The sequence below is a fragment of the Entelurus aequoreus genome, linkage group LG12 (genome assembly GCF_033978785.1).
Source record: "Entelurus aequoreus isolate RoL-2023_Sb linkage group LG12, RoL_Eaeq_v1.1, whole genome shotgun sequence".
In the NCBI taxonomy this organism is placed as follows: domain Eukaryota; kingdom Metazoa; phylum Chordata; class Actinopteri; order Syngnathiformes; family Syngnathidae; genus Entelurus; species Entelurus aequoreus.
The window spans coordinates 49,667,913-49,685,448 of NC_084742.1; the positions used below are offsets into that span (position 1 = coordinate 49,667,913).

General features: G+C 38.4%; 1 protein-coding gene across 1 annotated transcript in view; it reads left to right on the forward strand.

The window, feature by feature from the left end:
* Window positions 1–647: 647 nt before the first annotated feature.
* Window positions 648–17,536, forward strand: part of slc1a1 (solute carrier family 1 member 1) — a 53,860-nt gene continuing 36,971 nt past the window's right edge. The window contains exons 1-4 of the mRNA XM_062066171.1: window positions 648–896; window positions 12,838–12,978; window positions 13,121–13,213; window positions 13,346–13,460. Of these exons, the coding sequence (XP_061922155.1) occupies window positions 791–896; window positions 12,838–12,978; window positions 13,121–13,213; window positions 13,346–13,460 (455 nt within the window). The 5' untranslated portion in view covers window positions 648–790. The remainder of the gene's footprint in view (window positions 897–12,837; window positions 12,979–13,120; window positions 13,214–13,345; window positions 13,461–17,536) is intronic.

Here is a 17,536-nt window from a genome sequence, read left to right on the forward strand (position 1 = left end):
GTGGTTAGAGTGTCCGCCCTGAGATCGGTTGTGAGTTCAAACCCCGGCCGTGTTATACCAAAGACTATAAAAATGGGACCCATTACCTCCCTGCTTGGCACTCAGCAACAAGCGTTTGGAATTGGGGGTTAAATCACCAAAAATGATTCCCGGGTGCGGCCACCGCTGCTGCCTGCTCCCCTCACCTCCCAGGGGGTGAACAAGGGGATGGGTCAAATGCAGAGGACACATTTCACCACACCTAGTGTGTGTGTGACAATCATTGGTACTTTAACTTTAAATTAACTTAACTATGGTTAAGGGACACTGAGCGAGATGGTGGTGCTGTTGTTATGTCTATGAATGTATCCCTGGCATTGTAGTATCAGGGCAAACTGTTCATGTGCTTTTGCTTTGAAAGTTTGATGAAGTTGCAAACAATTTGACATGCGATTGGTTCACAATTCTTGTCCCCCCCCCCCCCCCAAAGACGTCATAGTGAATTTGATATTGATGTCCAATATTCATTTCCTTGCTCTACAAGGACACCTTGTGAGGGGAGGTGTGACATGGCGCTCTCCATCATTCCCTCCCTCCCTTCCTTTCACACACACACTCGCAGGCGCGCGCTCACACGCACGTGCATGCGCACACCCTCCTCCTTCACAGCATCCTCAGTTGCGTCTCAAGGGTCGCTGCGACGCATCTGTTGGTGACATTCCCACTGCAGCCTTCATTTGACTGTATTTTTGTACTCATACTACTGCGGGGCAGAAGGGAGGTGTCCTTCTGTGTTCTCTGGCCAACCATCATGGACGTGATGGCCAACAATGAGCGGCGGCGAAGACGCTTTCATTTCAAGGGCTTACTGAAGAAGAACTGGCTCCTCATTGCCACCATCGTGTCCGTGATGCTAGGTATGCCACTTTTCTACATGCTTCTTGGGGTCTTTCTGTCAATGCATGACTGAAGGAACACGCTCCTTTGTTGTTGTGTGTGTGCTGTGTCAGCTAAAGGAGCGCATAGAACGCTCAAGGAGTCGATGAAGATGAAGATGCAGATGGAGCTAGAGATGCAGACGCAGACCACGTGACCGGACTGAAGTGACAATGTGTGCAGCATATACGTGCTACTCGAGCGTTTAAAACAAATAAAAACAAATATATAGGCCTATACGTAATCTAATCAACATAATCAAAACAAACAGAAAAGTTCCACTCGTTTGTGCATATATACTGTATGTATATATATATATATATATATATATATATATATATATATATATATATATATATATATATATATATATATATATATATATATATATATATATATATATATATATATATATATATATATATATATATATATATATATATATATATATATATTATGGAGTGTTAGACTGTACGTAAAATATTGGAAAGAAAAGTTTTCAAAAATCTTAAATATACAAGAAAAAAGAGCTGCGATGGTATAGAATAATAAATAAGATTACCGACAGCAAAGATAAATGTCTACGTCACCAAGATAAAAATATAAATAATGCAGGAGAAAAAGCCACATTTTTATATTTTACAGATTTACAAAAATGCTAATGATACAGTGGATCAATAAAGTTTGTCTAAGTCTGAGTCTAAAAATTCTAAATTTTATGATCATAATGAATTATCATTACAAAATTTATTTATGACATTTTGACAACAAAAAAACATTATAATATTTTGTGAATAAAGTCATAACATTGCCAGAAACCAGCAGGCACAAGACATTGGAACAATGTTGAGTGAGAACTTGTTGAATTAGGTCCTGATGTTGAGCAACTCAGACTTAACGTTGGAAGTGAAGTGAAGTGAATTTTATTTATATAGCGCTTTTCTCTAGTGACTCAAAGCGCTTTACATAGTGAAACCCCAATATCTAAGTTACATTTAAACCAGTGTGGGTGGCACTGAGAGCAGGTGGGTAAAGTGTCTTGCCCAAGGACACAACGGCAGTGACTAGGATGGCGGAAGCGGGGATCGAACCTGTAACCCTCAGGTTGATGGCACGGCCACTCTACCAACCGAGCTATACCGCCCCAACATGCTTTTTGACGACGTTGATTCAATGTCAGGTTGTAAAGTTGATTTGGCCATTGAATTTTGGTAATTTCCCAAACAATATTCTACACCACACATACAACATTGGAACAACATACTTTTTGACGACGTTGATTCAATGTCAGAATGTGAAGTTAATTTGACCATTGAATTTTGGTCATTTCCCAACCAATATTCTACAACACAAATACAACGCTGAAACAACATGCTTTTTGACAACGTTGATTCAATGTCAGGTTGTGATGTTGATTTGACCATTGAAAATTGGTCATTTCCTAACCAATATTCTACATCACAATTACAACGTTGAAACAACATGCATTTTGACAACGTTGATTCAATGTAAGGTTGTGACGTTGATTTTACCATTGAATCATGGTCATTTCCCAACCAATATTCTACAACACAAATACAATGTTGAAAAAATTTGTTTTTTGACTACGTTGATTCAATGTCAGGTTGTGACGTTGATTTGACCATTGAAATTTGGTAATTTCCCAACCGATATTCTACAACACAAATACAACGTTGAAACAACACACTTTTTGACAACGTTGACTCAATGACAGGATGTAAAGTTGATTTGACCATTGAATTTTGGTCATTTCCCAACCAATATTCTACAACACAAATACCACGTTGAATCAACATGCTTTTTGACGACGTTGATTCAATGTCAGGTTGTGAAGTTGATTTGGCTATTGAATTTTGGTCATTTTCCCAACCAATATTCTATTTTTTTGCAAATAATAATTAACTTAGAATTTCATGGCTGCAACACTTGCCAAAGTAGTTGGGAAAGGGCATGTTCACCACTGTGTTACATGGCCTTTCCTTTTAACAACACTCAGTAAACGTTTGGGAACTGAGGAGACACATTTTTTAAGCTTCTCAGGTGGAATTATTTCCCATTCTTGCTTGATGTACAGCTTAAGTTGTTCAACAGTCCGGGGTCTTTGTTGTGCTATTTTAGGCTTCATAATGCGCCACACATTTTCAATGAGAGACAGGTCTGGACTACAGGCAGGCCAGTCTAGTACCCGCACTCTTTTACTATGAAGCCATGTTGATGTAACACGTGGCTTGGCATTGTCTTGCTGAAATAACCATGGTAACGTTGCTTGGATGTCAACATATGTTGCTCCAAAAGCTGTATGTACCTTTCAGCATTAATGGCGCCTTCACAGATGTGTAAGTTACCCATGTCTTGGGCACTAATACCACCCCATACCATCACAGATGCTGGCTTTTCAACTTTGCGCCTATAACAATCCAGATGGTTATTTTCCTCTTTGGTCCGGAGGACACGACATCCACAGTTTCCAAAAACAATTCGAAATGTGGACTCGTCAGACCACAGAACACTTTTCCACTTTGTATCAGTCCATCTTAGATGAGCTCAGACCCAGCGAAGTAGACGGCGTTTCTGGGTGTTGTTGATAAACGGTTTTCGCCTTGCATAGGAGAGTTTTAACTTGCACTTACAGATGTAGCGACCAACTGTAGTTACTGACAGTGGGTTTCTGAAGTGTTCCTGAGCCCATGTGGTGATATCCTTTACACACTGATGTCGCTTGTTGATGCAGTACAGCCTGAGGGATCGAAGGTCACAGGCTTAGCTGCTTACGTGCAGTGATTTCTGCAGATTCTCTGAACCCTTTGATGATATTACGGACCGTAGATGGTGAAATCCCTAAATTACTTGCAATAGCTGGTTGAGAAAGGTTTTTCTTAAACTGTTCAACAATTTGCTCACGCATTTGTTGACAAAGTGGTGACCCTCGCCCCATCCTTGTTTGTGAATGACTGAGCATTTCATGGAATCTGTTCCCAATTTGCCTGTTCACCTGTGGGATGTTCCAAATAAGTGTTTGATGAGCATTCCTCTACTTTATCAGTACTTATTGCCACCTTTCCCAACTTCTTTGTCACGTGTTGCTGGCATCAAATTCTAAAGTTAATGATTATTTGCAACAAAAAAATGTTTATCAGTTTGAACATCAAATATGTTGTCTTTGTAGCATATTCAACTGAATATGGGTTGAAAATGATTTGTAAATCATTGTATTCCGTTTATATTTACATCTAACACAATTTCCCAACTCATATGGAAATGGGGTTTGTACAACGTTGAAACAACATGCTTTTTGACGACATTTAATCAATGTTGGGTTCTGACGTTGATTTGACCATTGAATCATGGTCATTTCCCAACCAATATTCTACAACACAAATACAGCTTTTAAACGTGCTTTTTGACGACGTTGATTCAATGTCAGGTTGTGACGTTGATTTGACCAATAAAATTTGGTCATTGCCCAACCAATATTCTACAACACAAATACAACATTGAAACAACGTGCTTTTTGACGACGTGTATTCAATGTTGGGTTCTGACGTTGATTTGACCATTAAATTATGGTCATTTCCCAACCAATATTCTACAACACAAATACAACGTTGAAACAACATGCATTTTGACAATGTTGATTCAATGTCAGGTTGTGATGTTGATTTGACCATTGAAATTTGGTCATTTCCCAACCAATATTATACAACACAAATACAACACTGGAACAACATGCTTTTTGACGATGTTTATTCAATTTTGGGTTCTGATGTTGATTTAACTATTGAAATTTGGTCATTTCCCAACCAATATTCTACAACCCAAATACAACGTTGGAACAACATGCTTTTTGACGACGTTGATTCATTGTCAGGTTGTGATGTTGATTTGACCATTGAAATTTGGTCATTTCCCAACTAATGTTATACAACACAAATACAACGTTGAAACAACATGGTTTTTGACGACGTTGATTCAATGTCTGGTTGTGACGTTGATTTAGCCGTTGAAATTTGTTCACTTCCCAACCAATATTGAACAACACAAATACAACGTTGAAACAACATGCTTTCTGACGAGGTTGATTCAATGTCAGGTTGTGACGTTCAATTGACAATTGAAATTTGGCAATTTCCTAACCAACAACGTGGATCCAACTTTAGACATCATGTTGTCTCAATTTAAAAATACAACTATTTTGCAACATTGTTTCAAAGTCTTGTGCCTACTAGGAAGGGAAAAAAAGTATTTTAGTGTTTTTAAATGTTAGAAAAAGACTCAAAACTGTAATGATTCAATGATTAATTGAGATGTCATAATACTGCCAGAATGAAGTTGTAATATTGCAAGAAAAAAGTAACAGTTTTATATCGTAAAATCTTGATAATGCGAAAATCAAGTTTTAACTATGAGATAAATGTTATAATTCTAAATTGTCAATAGGTATGAATGTGAGTGGGAATGGTCATTTGTCTATATGTGCCCTGCGATTAGCTCGCGACCAGTTTAGGGTGTACCCTGCCTCTAGCCTGAAGTCAGCTGGGATAGGCTCCAGCTTGCCCGCAACCCAAATGAGGATAAGCAGTATAGAAAATTGATGGATCAATGGAATTGTACGATCATGAAATCTTAGTATAATGAGAATCAGTGAAGAACAGTTCAGTTCATGGCTGTGACAGTGGCGTGTCCAGACTTTTTCTTTGTGGTGGCACAGAGGGGCACCAAGTTCTGCAGGGCTGACACCCATAAAATGGTCAGTCGACCCCAGGGGCAGCTGTAATTACTATGGTAGCTTACCACCCCCAGAGTGGTGTATAAAGAGAGTATGGCCAATTCTGTTTCAGGCAATATCGTCAATGATTGGTCAAAAGGCGCCTTGACTGCTACAAACTTCGAGCTGATGCTATGTGTTGGTGGCGGTGCTTCCTCATAATTTTTTCGACATGTATAAATGCCCTGTTGTGCAGCATGGGGCGCTGCTCTATCTACGAGAGATTTTACATCACTTTGCCACAACCCGGAAAGAAGAGAAGTACGGGAAGTGAAGGTTCTCAAACACTGGAGAGCCACTGATTACAGCAGTGGTTCTCAAACTTTTTTTGTCATCCCCCACTTTGGACAAGGGGGAGTTTTCAAGCCCCACCTGCCCCCATCGCCCCAACAGAACGCTAATGCCAAGCTTAACATTTTCAAATTTATCGAACATCAAGTAACATCAAGTTTAATACATTCAAACTCAATAACATAAAATCAAATCAAGTTCAATAATAAATAAAATAACTGTGCAGCTGTGGTATAACTTGCATCAAGTTCAATATCAAATAAAATAACTTGCATCAATTCAATAATAAATAAAACAAAAGTGTTATAACTTGCATCAAGTTCAATAATAAATAAAAAAAAAGTGTTATAACTTGCATCAAGTTCAATAATAAATCAAAAAAAGTGTTATAACTTGCATCAAGTTCAATAATAAATCAAATAAAAGTGTTATAACTTGCATCAGGTTCAATAATAAATCAAATAACTTGCATCAAGTTCAATAATAAATAAAACAAAAGTGTTATAACTTGCATCAAGTTCAATAATAAATAAAAAAAGTTTTATAACTTGCATCAAGTTCAATAATAAATCAAATAAAAGTGTTATAACTTGCATCAAGTTCAATAATAAATAAAACAAAAGTGTTATAACTTGCATCAAGTTCAATAATAAATCAAAAAAAGTGTTATAACTTGCATCAAGTTCAATAATAAATCAAATAAAAGTGTTATAACTTGCATCAAGTTCAATAATAAATCAAATAACTTGCATCAAATTCAATAATAAATGAAAATAAAAGTGCCACTTTGCAATCTTTGCCAAAAAAAAGGAGGACAGGGCAAGTGAACATGAGTTTTACAGTACTCCAGCATTAGTGGCTGCAATGAGCCTGTTTTGCACTGCACAGCTTTTCAAATCGGGGTTGCAGGCTTGACACTGCCACTGTTAAAACCTCATTGAGTTCGGGACTGAGCTGCCTTGACGCGAGTGTTTCCCGGTGAATGACACATTGTGTCCAATGCGCACTTGGCGCAACCCTCTTTATTAGAGCCTGCAGCCCGTTTCTTGACTTTGCCATGCGCGCCATCAGAGCAAAAGCCCACACAGTTTTCCCATTTAAGGTCGTGTTCTTTGAGGAAACTGTCCATTATCTTGAACAGCTCATCAACAGTGGCTCTATTTTTTATGTATTTGCAAAACAGCAAATCCTCGCACAGTGACTCGCCATTCACAAAGCTTCCGCTTAGCCCCGCCCCCATTAGTTACTGTTGCTGTCTGTCAAACTTTCGCTCCTACTTAGAAATGTAAAGCATACAGGAAAAATAAGTAATTTACATTTATCTATATAGCGGATTTCACAGACAGGATCACAAAGTGATTTCCAGTGTGTATAGAAAATGAAAGCATAGTAAAAGAAAAAATCAAAGAATATAATAATAAAAAAATTAAAAAAATTAAAGTGAAATTTCCTCCCGTTCCTCGCGCCCCACCTGTCATGTCTCTATTCCCCACCAGTGGGGCGCGCCCCACACTTTGAGAAACGCTGGATTACAGTGTCTTGTGCAAGGTAAACCTCTTGTGTTTTGTTAACGAGAGAACACACAGAAGCTAATACAAATAACAGAATGAGTGAAGAAATTAAAAAGATGGTTTGACAAAAACAGACTATCTTTGAATCTCAGTAAAACTAAAATAATGATATTTGGTAACAGCAGAAGAGAAAGTCAAACATATACAAATAGACGGACATTGAATGAGCAAAAGAAATCCCATTTTCGGAGTAATAATAGATGAGAAGATGAACTGGAAATCTCATGTAAAAATGTACAACAAAGTGGCAAGAAATAAGTAAATAAATAATAAATAAAGCAAAATATGTTCTGGACCAAAAACCACTATATATTCTCTACTGCTCGCCAGTGTTACCATATCTGAGTTATTGTGCTTAAATTTGGGGTAATAACTACAAAAGTACACTTATTCACTTGGCATGTTAAGAAAAAGAAAGATCAGGTAGAAAAATACACAATGAGTGATACAGTGATTACAAATATATTGGAGGCGGCCACCACAGTTGCTATACTTCACACACAAGTCGTCATTCCTCAGTGATTGTTGATCCAAAGCTAATAAAGATTTTGGCAAACTGAGGGTAATACGTTATTTTTTTGGTATTTTTTTACGTTTATTCCGATGTCGGTGCGTGTTAGAGCCTGCTGGTCAACAACACTGCAGGAATGTAGCAGCACAGTGCAGCAAATACGGCGGCAAAATTATACTTTGACAAAATAAAAGCCTATTTTATTGTAAGTTTCTGAGTTTGAGTATGCTTAGAACTATATATAGACATATTATTTTGGTTTATTTCGTCAGAAAAACTAACGTCAAAACGACAGCTCAGACACACACGTCCTTGGTAGTAGTCATGGCGCCTGTTTTTTAGTTGGCCATACTCTTTATACACGACTCCGACCACCACCAAGTATGGAGTGAATCTCCTTGTAAGAAAATTGCTGACATTAAACAATACTGCCGCTGTTGAGAATCGGACCCACGTCATGTGGCATAAAAGGCAGGTGCATAGACCATTATGCTAGCAGAGAGTTTTCGCAACATCCAACAAATTTAGCATATTTTTATTGTAGTTGTGTGTTACGGCTTGGATTAAGTTTGCCGTCAAGTTTAATATCATACACAACTTTTATTTTATTCTATTGGCATTTAAAAAATATGTATATCTATTCTTTATCCAGATTCCAAACAGACCGCAACTCTCAAAAGCCCACATTTTCAACAGAGGGCGGACCGGGGGGCGGGGTTAAGGGGGGAGGAGTATATTTATAGCTAGAATGCACTATATATATATATATATATATATATATATATATATATATATATATATATATATATATATATATATATATATATATATATATATATATATATATATATATATATATATATATATATATATATATATATATATATATATATATATAAATAAAAGAAATACTTGAATTTCAGTGTTCATTTATTTACATATATACACACACATAATACTCCTCTCTACTACTTGCCGTAGTTTTGAAGCAATGCATGATGGGAATCCGGATGTTGTGTGTCAGTGTATTAACGTGTCGGCTGGAATAAACACACGCTGAGCAATAGCTCCGTGCCTACCTACTTTATGGGTTATAGATAAACGTATGGATAATGGAGACATATATAATAGTCTCCTTCTTGTTGTGTGTGCAGTTGCGCACTGAGCTCCAAAAGCCGTAGATGTTATAACGTGACTGGGCCGGCACGCTGTTTATATGGAGGAAAAGTGGACGTGACGACAGGCTGTCCTCACTCAGGTCCGGCTGGAAATAGGGAGAAATTCGGGAGAATGATTGTCCAGAGAGATTTTCGGGAGAGGCACTGAAATTCGGGAGTCTCCCGGAAAATTCGGGAGGGTTGGCAAGTATGCCACTCAGTGCAGGGCACTGAGAGGAGACGAGCCGCACAGCCCTTTATTTTAGCAGGAAAAAAACTTTACAGACTCCTTCTCAATTTTTCCATATGTGCAAGACCAGAGGAAGAATGGAGATACCTGTCATGCTCAACAAAGTTTGGATCCCAGACAGAGGAAGACGTAACGGTTCAAAAACGTCTTTAATTATCCAAGTAAGGGCAAAAACAAAAACATTGGTGAGGAACCAGTGCCATGAAAAAACAAAGGGAACAAAGTACAAAATAGACTGGTCGTAAGAAGGCAGGCAAAAAGGCTGAGCACAAAAACAAAGTAACACATAAAACAGCAAAGACAAAATAATTGCTCGAGACATGGCAGGAAGAAGGTTGGTGTGGTCTGGACTCATGGAGGAAATTAATGACAGAACCAGCAAAGGACAGATGTGTGCAATCGCTATAAGTGATTAGTGCCAGGTATGCTCAAGCCTTCCCGCCTTCCTGGGCTGCCATGACAACTGGGGAAAGAGAGAGAGTATATATACAAGAAAGTGTTAACGTTGCATTAGAAATATTATAAAAACAAACACAATTTACAATAAAATTGTAATCTTTTGACACTGAAAATAGGAACAATCTCAATGATACAAGAATAAAGATCTAGTATTGCCCTTTCCTCCTACATTTAATTTGATGCATATATTGTACTAAGACAAATTCATGAAAAATATAATATTCAAAAAAGAAATTTAACATCATTAAAACATAATATAATTACAGTCCTGAAATGACAACAGCGAGGAATCGAACCCATTACCTTTGCCTTACAAATCAAGGACCAAATTTGTGCACCATGTGAGCCTATAAATCTAAGTAGAGAAATTTACAATTATATTCCTGTAAGTGATGGAGCAGGAAGCGACTAGGACTACTATTGAAGTGCCCCGTCATTCATTAATTGACATTTTGTATGCGCTTCTTCACGGAAACCTTGGCCCCCATGAATTGCGGGGTCCTACGCACAGCGCGTGTTCTGCCTATAGGGTGAGGCGGACCTGGTTCCCAGTCAAATCTGGCCTTCCATGTATTCGCTCGTCGATTTTAGTCATTTTGCTCTTACACGATTCTGAGGCTGGAATAAATCCAGCGCCCCTGGGAGGTGAAGCATTATTATTGCACCTGAAGTTTATTGCAGTGTACACCACACATAATAGTATGAAAATGAGACTCTCAGAAAACTATCAAATCTACCCTGATTGCCTCAATTGAGACATCTAGAAACATCCATTGGAATGAGGATATGGACCATAATGTCACTCTGAATGAACTATCAAAAATTTAAATGCACACCATTGCCTTGTCTGCTGGAGTTGAAGAGAAGAAATGAGCGACCACAACGGGAGGCGACCATGCATATCGACCATGTTTGGACGTCTTTGGACTAAAGGTCTTAGAACAATTACAACGATTTCGGCTGGTGAAGCTATCATTGAACTATGAGAATATTCAAAAGAAGGTACTGTCAGCTGTCACGCTCCCCCTCCCACACACACAAAAACACAGACACAAACAGCTGTCTAAGTCCCTCTTGACGCATCATGGTTCCACAAACAGTCTTCAGGCTTTACAACTCTTATCACAAATAACATCAAATTGGTTATAATAACAAGTGAAACAAACTTTCATCTACAGATTATTATTCACATCCGGCCAGCAATTAGACGCTGTTGCAGCGTGCAAACACACCTTTGTAGAAAGTCTGTGAAAACTGCCAAATTCCATGCTAACAGTAAAAAAAGTTGCTTCTTTTGACATGACTTCAACTATGTTAACATTGCTAAAAAAAAATGTGCATCATCATGGCGACACACGTCTATGTTCCAAGCACTGCCTGGACTGATACAGCCTTTTCAATTTTAAAGTGTTTTTCATGTACTTCAATGACACTCTCAAGTGTTAGTACAAGTCCATCTTCCATGATTTACATGCAGCCAAAAAAGACCGCTTCATTTATGACTCAAGCACTTTTGCCTAACTTACACGGAGTGGGCATGTCAGGTAGGCTGGATTGGAGAATCAATCAATCAAAGTTGACTTATATAGCCCTTAATCACAAATGTCTCAAAGGGCTACACAAGCCACAACAACATTCTCAAGTCAGATCCCACAGGAACCCCCGTTGGGTGACCGGTGCAATGGATGCCGAGTGGATACAGTTAATAACGTGAGGCAGCAGTGGATCCTATTGTATGAAGACAAGTCAGCAGCGCAGATACTTCACCAACTGATGCATAGAGCAGTGGTCCATCCCGGGTCCCAATTTGGAACAGCTAGTGCATCCTCTGTGGAAGCTGATCTGTGGTAATAACCTCTCCACGCAGGAGAAGGGGGCAGAGCAGAAAAGAGAGACGACAGATCAACTGGTCTAAAAAGGGGCCTATTTAAAGGCTAGAGTGTATAAATGAGTTTTAAGATGGGAATGCCTGCGATGAGGTGGCGACTTGTCCAGGGTGTACCCTGCCTTCCACCCGATTGTAGCTGAGATAGGCTCCAGCGCCCCCCGCGACCCCGAAGGGAATAAGCGGTAGAAAATGGATGGATGGATGGAAGATGGGAATGCGAACAAGAGAAACGGGCTTACTACTTCAAGCGCATAAAAACACTTCAGTGCAAACGGAAAAAGAGGGCCTATGGTGTGTTGTGGCCTGTGGAATAACTTCCACTTAAGATAGTTTATAAAAAACAAAGGTTAAATCAGGGGTCGGAAACCTTTTTGGCTGAGAGAGCCATGAAAGCCAAATATTTTCAAATGTATTTCTGTGAGAGCCATATAATATTTTTTTTAACACTGAATACAACTAAATGTGTGCATTTTTAAGTAAGACCAACATTTTTAGATTATAATAAGTCTCTCATTCTTTTTAATAACATTTTTATTCTGAAGCCAACCAATAATAAATAAAATACTTCCTACCATTAATGCGACTTCTTGAACAGGTGCGGTAGAAAACGGATGGATGGATTAAAATGCATGAGAATGTTTTATATTTTGAACGTTATTTTTAACACTGTGATTACCAGCGGAATTATTCAGGACTTATCCTGTTTAGTAATGTCAGCTAAGATTTATCTGAGAGCCAGATGCAGTCATCAAAAGAGCCACATCTGGCTCTAGAGCCATAGGTTCCCTACCCCTGGGTTAAATGGTAACAATAAAAGTTGTAATTTAAAATAAAATTGTAAAATGACAAACATTTGTACTTCAGTTGCTATGATACAGATGCATCCCAGTGTGTTTTTTGAAATCTTGTTGTATGACTAACATCATATTTTTGTCATTTGTGATGTACTGCGGTGGCAACAAACAGCATAGTGAATCTAAACATGGGGCCAATGCTAACTATGTTACAGGGATCAGTCTTGGCGTGGCGGTCAGAAAGTACGCCTCCCTGTCGCATCTCCACAAACATTATTTTGGCTTCCCAGGGGAGATTTTGATGCGGATGCTGAAGCTCGTCATTCTCCCGTTGATCATCTCTAGCATGATAACAGGTACTGTAAGCTGCTTTATCGATATGATAACACTACAATGCATACTGTTGGATTATGTTGTTGTTGTTGTTGTTGTTGTTGTTGTTGTTGTTGTTGTTGTTGTTGTTGTTGTTGTTGTTGTTGTTGTTGTTGTTGTCTACAGGTGTAGCAGCCTTGGACTCTGAGGTATCGGGCAAAATAGGACTACGGGCTGTTGTTTATTACTTCTCAACAACCATCATTGCCGTCATTCTTGGTGAGCTATCACATTGAGAATAATGCATTCTCGTCTGTCCTGGGTTAAACTGTCACCGCCTTAACATTTCTATTTATTCATTCTATCAGTCACAAGAATTTTGGAAACAGTTGGATGCTTTCATACTTGCAGGTATTATTCTGGTGATGACTATCAAACCAGGAGTGTCTCAGACAGCCCAGCACATAGACCGAGCTGGAACCACGCCCAACGTCACAACCGTTGACACGCTTCTGGACCTCCTGAGGTAAATATATCCAATATGTTATTATTAATCATTCAAAATTAGGGATATCCGACAATATTGTTTGACATAGAAATGTGATCTTGTTTTAAATTGTTTTTTATGCTGATATATATCGGCATGCTGTATCAGACTGGGCAGTGCTCTACAGAAACAGCTTGCTGCCAGTAGCCTATGTCTGCGACTCTGCGGTGTGAAATTGTTTCCAAGCATATAAAATCATCTATCCATCCAACAAAGTGGCCAGTGAATTAGACAGTTTGCCTACAAGAAGGAGCGAGGCAATGATGATGCTCTGCTGATGTTGCTTAAACACATGCCAGGGTTGTGTTTGTAGATTTTAATGCAGCTTTTAACTCCATGAATTCATACATTCTTCTTAAAAGGTTATCAGATTTAAATATTGAAAAGGGCCTGATGCTCTGGATCAGAGACTTTCTTTCTTGACGCCCTCAGCATGCGCTCATCATTAGAAATGGCTGCCCACTGGGTAGTGTCCTCTCACCTTTGCTCTTTCCAATGTTCACAACCGAATTAGCAATTCATATTAACAATAATAAAGTGATTAAATACACGGAAAACATGGCCTTAGTTGACCTGTCAAAGAAATCAGACTCTCATGGTGAGGCCTCCTATCTTGCCCACACTAAGGCCCTTGAAGCATTGTGTCTGGAGAGCCAGCTAGAAAATAATGTGTCCAAAACAAAGGAACTTGTTCACAGAAAGCGAGACGTGACAATACAAGCAGTTTTACCTGATGGCCAGCTTGTTGAAACTCTGGAAACATTCAAATATCCTGATACAGTCCGTAGTCATCTTAGCTTTTGAGAAAACACTGATTTTATATTTGGGAAATGTTCACAGCGGCCGAGGGCCTGCTCTTCTAAAGCAGGGGTCGCCAACCCGTCGATCACTGGTTGATCGTGAAAATATCAGAATTTTTTAAATTAATATGACATTAATTACACCCTCACTCATGTGACCAACAGATCCGTCAACAGGCACACATTTTAACCCCTGAACTCGCCCGCACGCCTCGCCTCTGTCTCTTCAGCTTTACATCCAGCCGCTCTCAACACCCCCAAGTGCGGCCGCACATTTTACCCGCTTGTCTCGCAGAAGCGTATGGCATGACGTGCACAAAAATCATCGAGCTGCAACAACGCATTAAGGCTAACTGCTACAACAATACAGACATTTTCTAGCATCCAACATCAAACAATTCTTCCGTCGACCACGACCATCATCACTCGCCTGCGATGGGAAGTTAACAAGCCAAATACGCGAACATAGCTCCAAAGTAAGGATTTTGTGTTTATTTGTTGTGAACACAAAAGTAAACATTGTCATGTGCAAAGGCAGTAATATATGATAAAACAATGCGGCAGCTAAAGAAGGACTTCCTCGTTTATCCCCTCTTTTACCATACAGGAAAAACTTGGCAGGTGAACAGCTGATTTTACTACTTCCGGTGCTGATTAAGACAATCATGTGACTCGTGTCCAATATGTGACCAGAATAAAAATACTACGGTGCTAAGACTATAGTGGCCATAAACAGTTAGCTTCTACAGCTGGGGTTCCCAAAGTGCGGCACAGGGGCCATCTGTGGCCCGTGACTCCTTTGTCATTGGCCCGAAGCACGTTACAAAAAAAACAAACACGAGCAAAAATTGGGAAACAGCAAAAAGCACAATGAGAAAAAAGAAATGTTGACATGTTGACAGCTATTAATAACAACACCAATATTTGTCTTTGAAAAAACAACACAAAAATAGAATAAAATAAGTTACACACATTAATATACATATACCGGTATACATATTAGGGTTGTCCTGATGCCAATATTTTGGTACCGGTACCGGTACCTAAATGTGTTTTGATACTTTTCGAAATAACGGGACCACAAAAAATGGCATTATTGTCTTTATTTTAACAAAATATCTTAGTCATACTTGCCAACCCTCCCGTTTTTAGCGGGAGAATCCCGATATTCAGCGCCTCTCCCGACAGAGATTTTCTCCCGACAAACTCCCGGTATTCAGCCGGAGCTGGAGGCCACGCCCCCCAAAAAAAAAGTCTGCCGCAGCTGCGATTGGACCTGACCCGCCTCCGGGTACAAGTACTGGAGTACCAATTGCTTGCCAGGGAAGATCTTCCCCAGGAAGCAAGGATTGACCTGTTTTGGGCCATGCTAGGGAGAGATGGAAGATTCCACACTCTCGTGCTTTTGATGAAAGCACTTTTGTGCGTGCCACACAGCAATGCATCATCAGAGAGGGTGTTCAGCATGGTTAGAAAAATAGTGACAGAAAATAGAAAGAGGATGGACAATTCAACCCTTAACAAAGCATTGTACTTTCAAGTACAACAATGAGTAGATGAGTGTTGTGTGTGTAAATGTGTAAATAAATGAACACTAAAATTCAAGTATTTCTTTTATTTATATATATATAATAAAAAAAAAAAAAAAAAAAAAAAAAAATATATATATATATATATATATATATATATATATATATATATATATATATATATATATATATATATATATATATATATATATATATATATATATATATATATATATATATATATATATATATATATATATATATATATATATATATATATATATATATATATATATATATATATATATATATATATATATATATATATATATATAGCTAGAATTCACTGAAAGTCAAGTATTTATATATATATATGAAATACTTCAGTTGGTGAATTCTACCTGTAAATATACTCTCCTCTTAACCACGCCCCCCTCCCCAACCACGCCCCCCCACCCCCCGATATTGGAGGTCTCAAGGTTGGCAAGTATGATCTTAGTGTACATTTAAACATATTTTTCTTATTGAAATTTTGTCCTTAAATAAAATAGTGAACATACGAGACAACTTTTCTTTTATTAGTAAGGAAGCACACACAGTAGTAAATAGATAGATAGATAGATAGATAGATAGATAGATAGATAGATAGATAGATAGATAGATAGATAGATAGATAGATAGATAGATAGATAGATAGATAGATAGATAGATAGATAGATAGATAGATAGATAGATAGATAGATAGATAGATAGATAGATAGATAGATAGATAGATAGATAGATAGATAGATAGATAGATAGATAGATAGATAGATAGATAGTTGACGCAGGGGTAGATCTTGCTTTGGCTTTTCGCTGAGACCAGGGATCTTGGGCTCGAAAAGGTTGAATATAGAAGTATTATTATAGTTAAATTATTTGCAAACGTGTATCTCAATCTGTGCACATGAAATCCAATTTATGTGCATGTGCACTGATGTGTGTGTCTGTATATCAATCCGAGTGTGTGTAATCAGATCCGCGTACGTGTGTTTTAAGTTGTCTGCCTGTTTCTAATCAGAAAGAACCCTCTATCGGCTGTCTTTTTTACACGTGACTTTTGTGACACTTCTGTCGTGTAAGATTTGAGCGAGCGCACCCAGATTTGTGAGCGTGTAATACTTGTGCACACACATTCAGAAGTGCGTGCGTGTAATACAATCTGACAACTGACAACTTAAAACACACGTATGCAGATCTACAACACACGTATGTGGATCTAAAACACACGTATGCGGATCTGAATACACACACTCTGATTGATATACACGCACACAAATTAGTACACACGCACGCGAATTGGATTACTCGCGCACAGATTGAGATACACCTTTGCAAATAATTTTGCTACAATAATACTTCCATAATTGGTGACCACTGTACTAAAGGTTTGCGTTCGCTAAAATACGTGGAAACTTGATTGCACACGCAAAGCTGATCTAATGCATTTGTGTGCAGAGGATTGCGTCTCTGAAGTGAGCAGAATAAGGAGCGCAGTCCATTTAACGTGTCTGTTTTTGAGAATATGCAGATTTTTTGCTGATCATCAGAATGCTCACAACACTGGGAAGAAGAAATGCTAATTATTACTATTATTATTTAGCACAGGCAGTGTGATCTATCAAGGCTCAAAATTTTCTGCAGGGGCTTTTTTGAGTCTTTGGCACATCTAAGAGAAAGGAGAAAG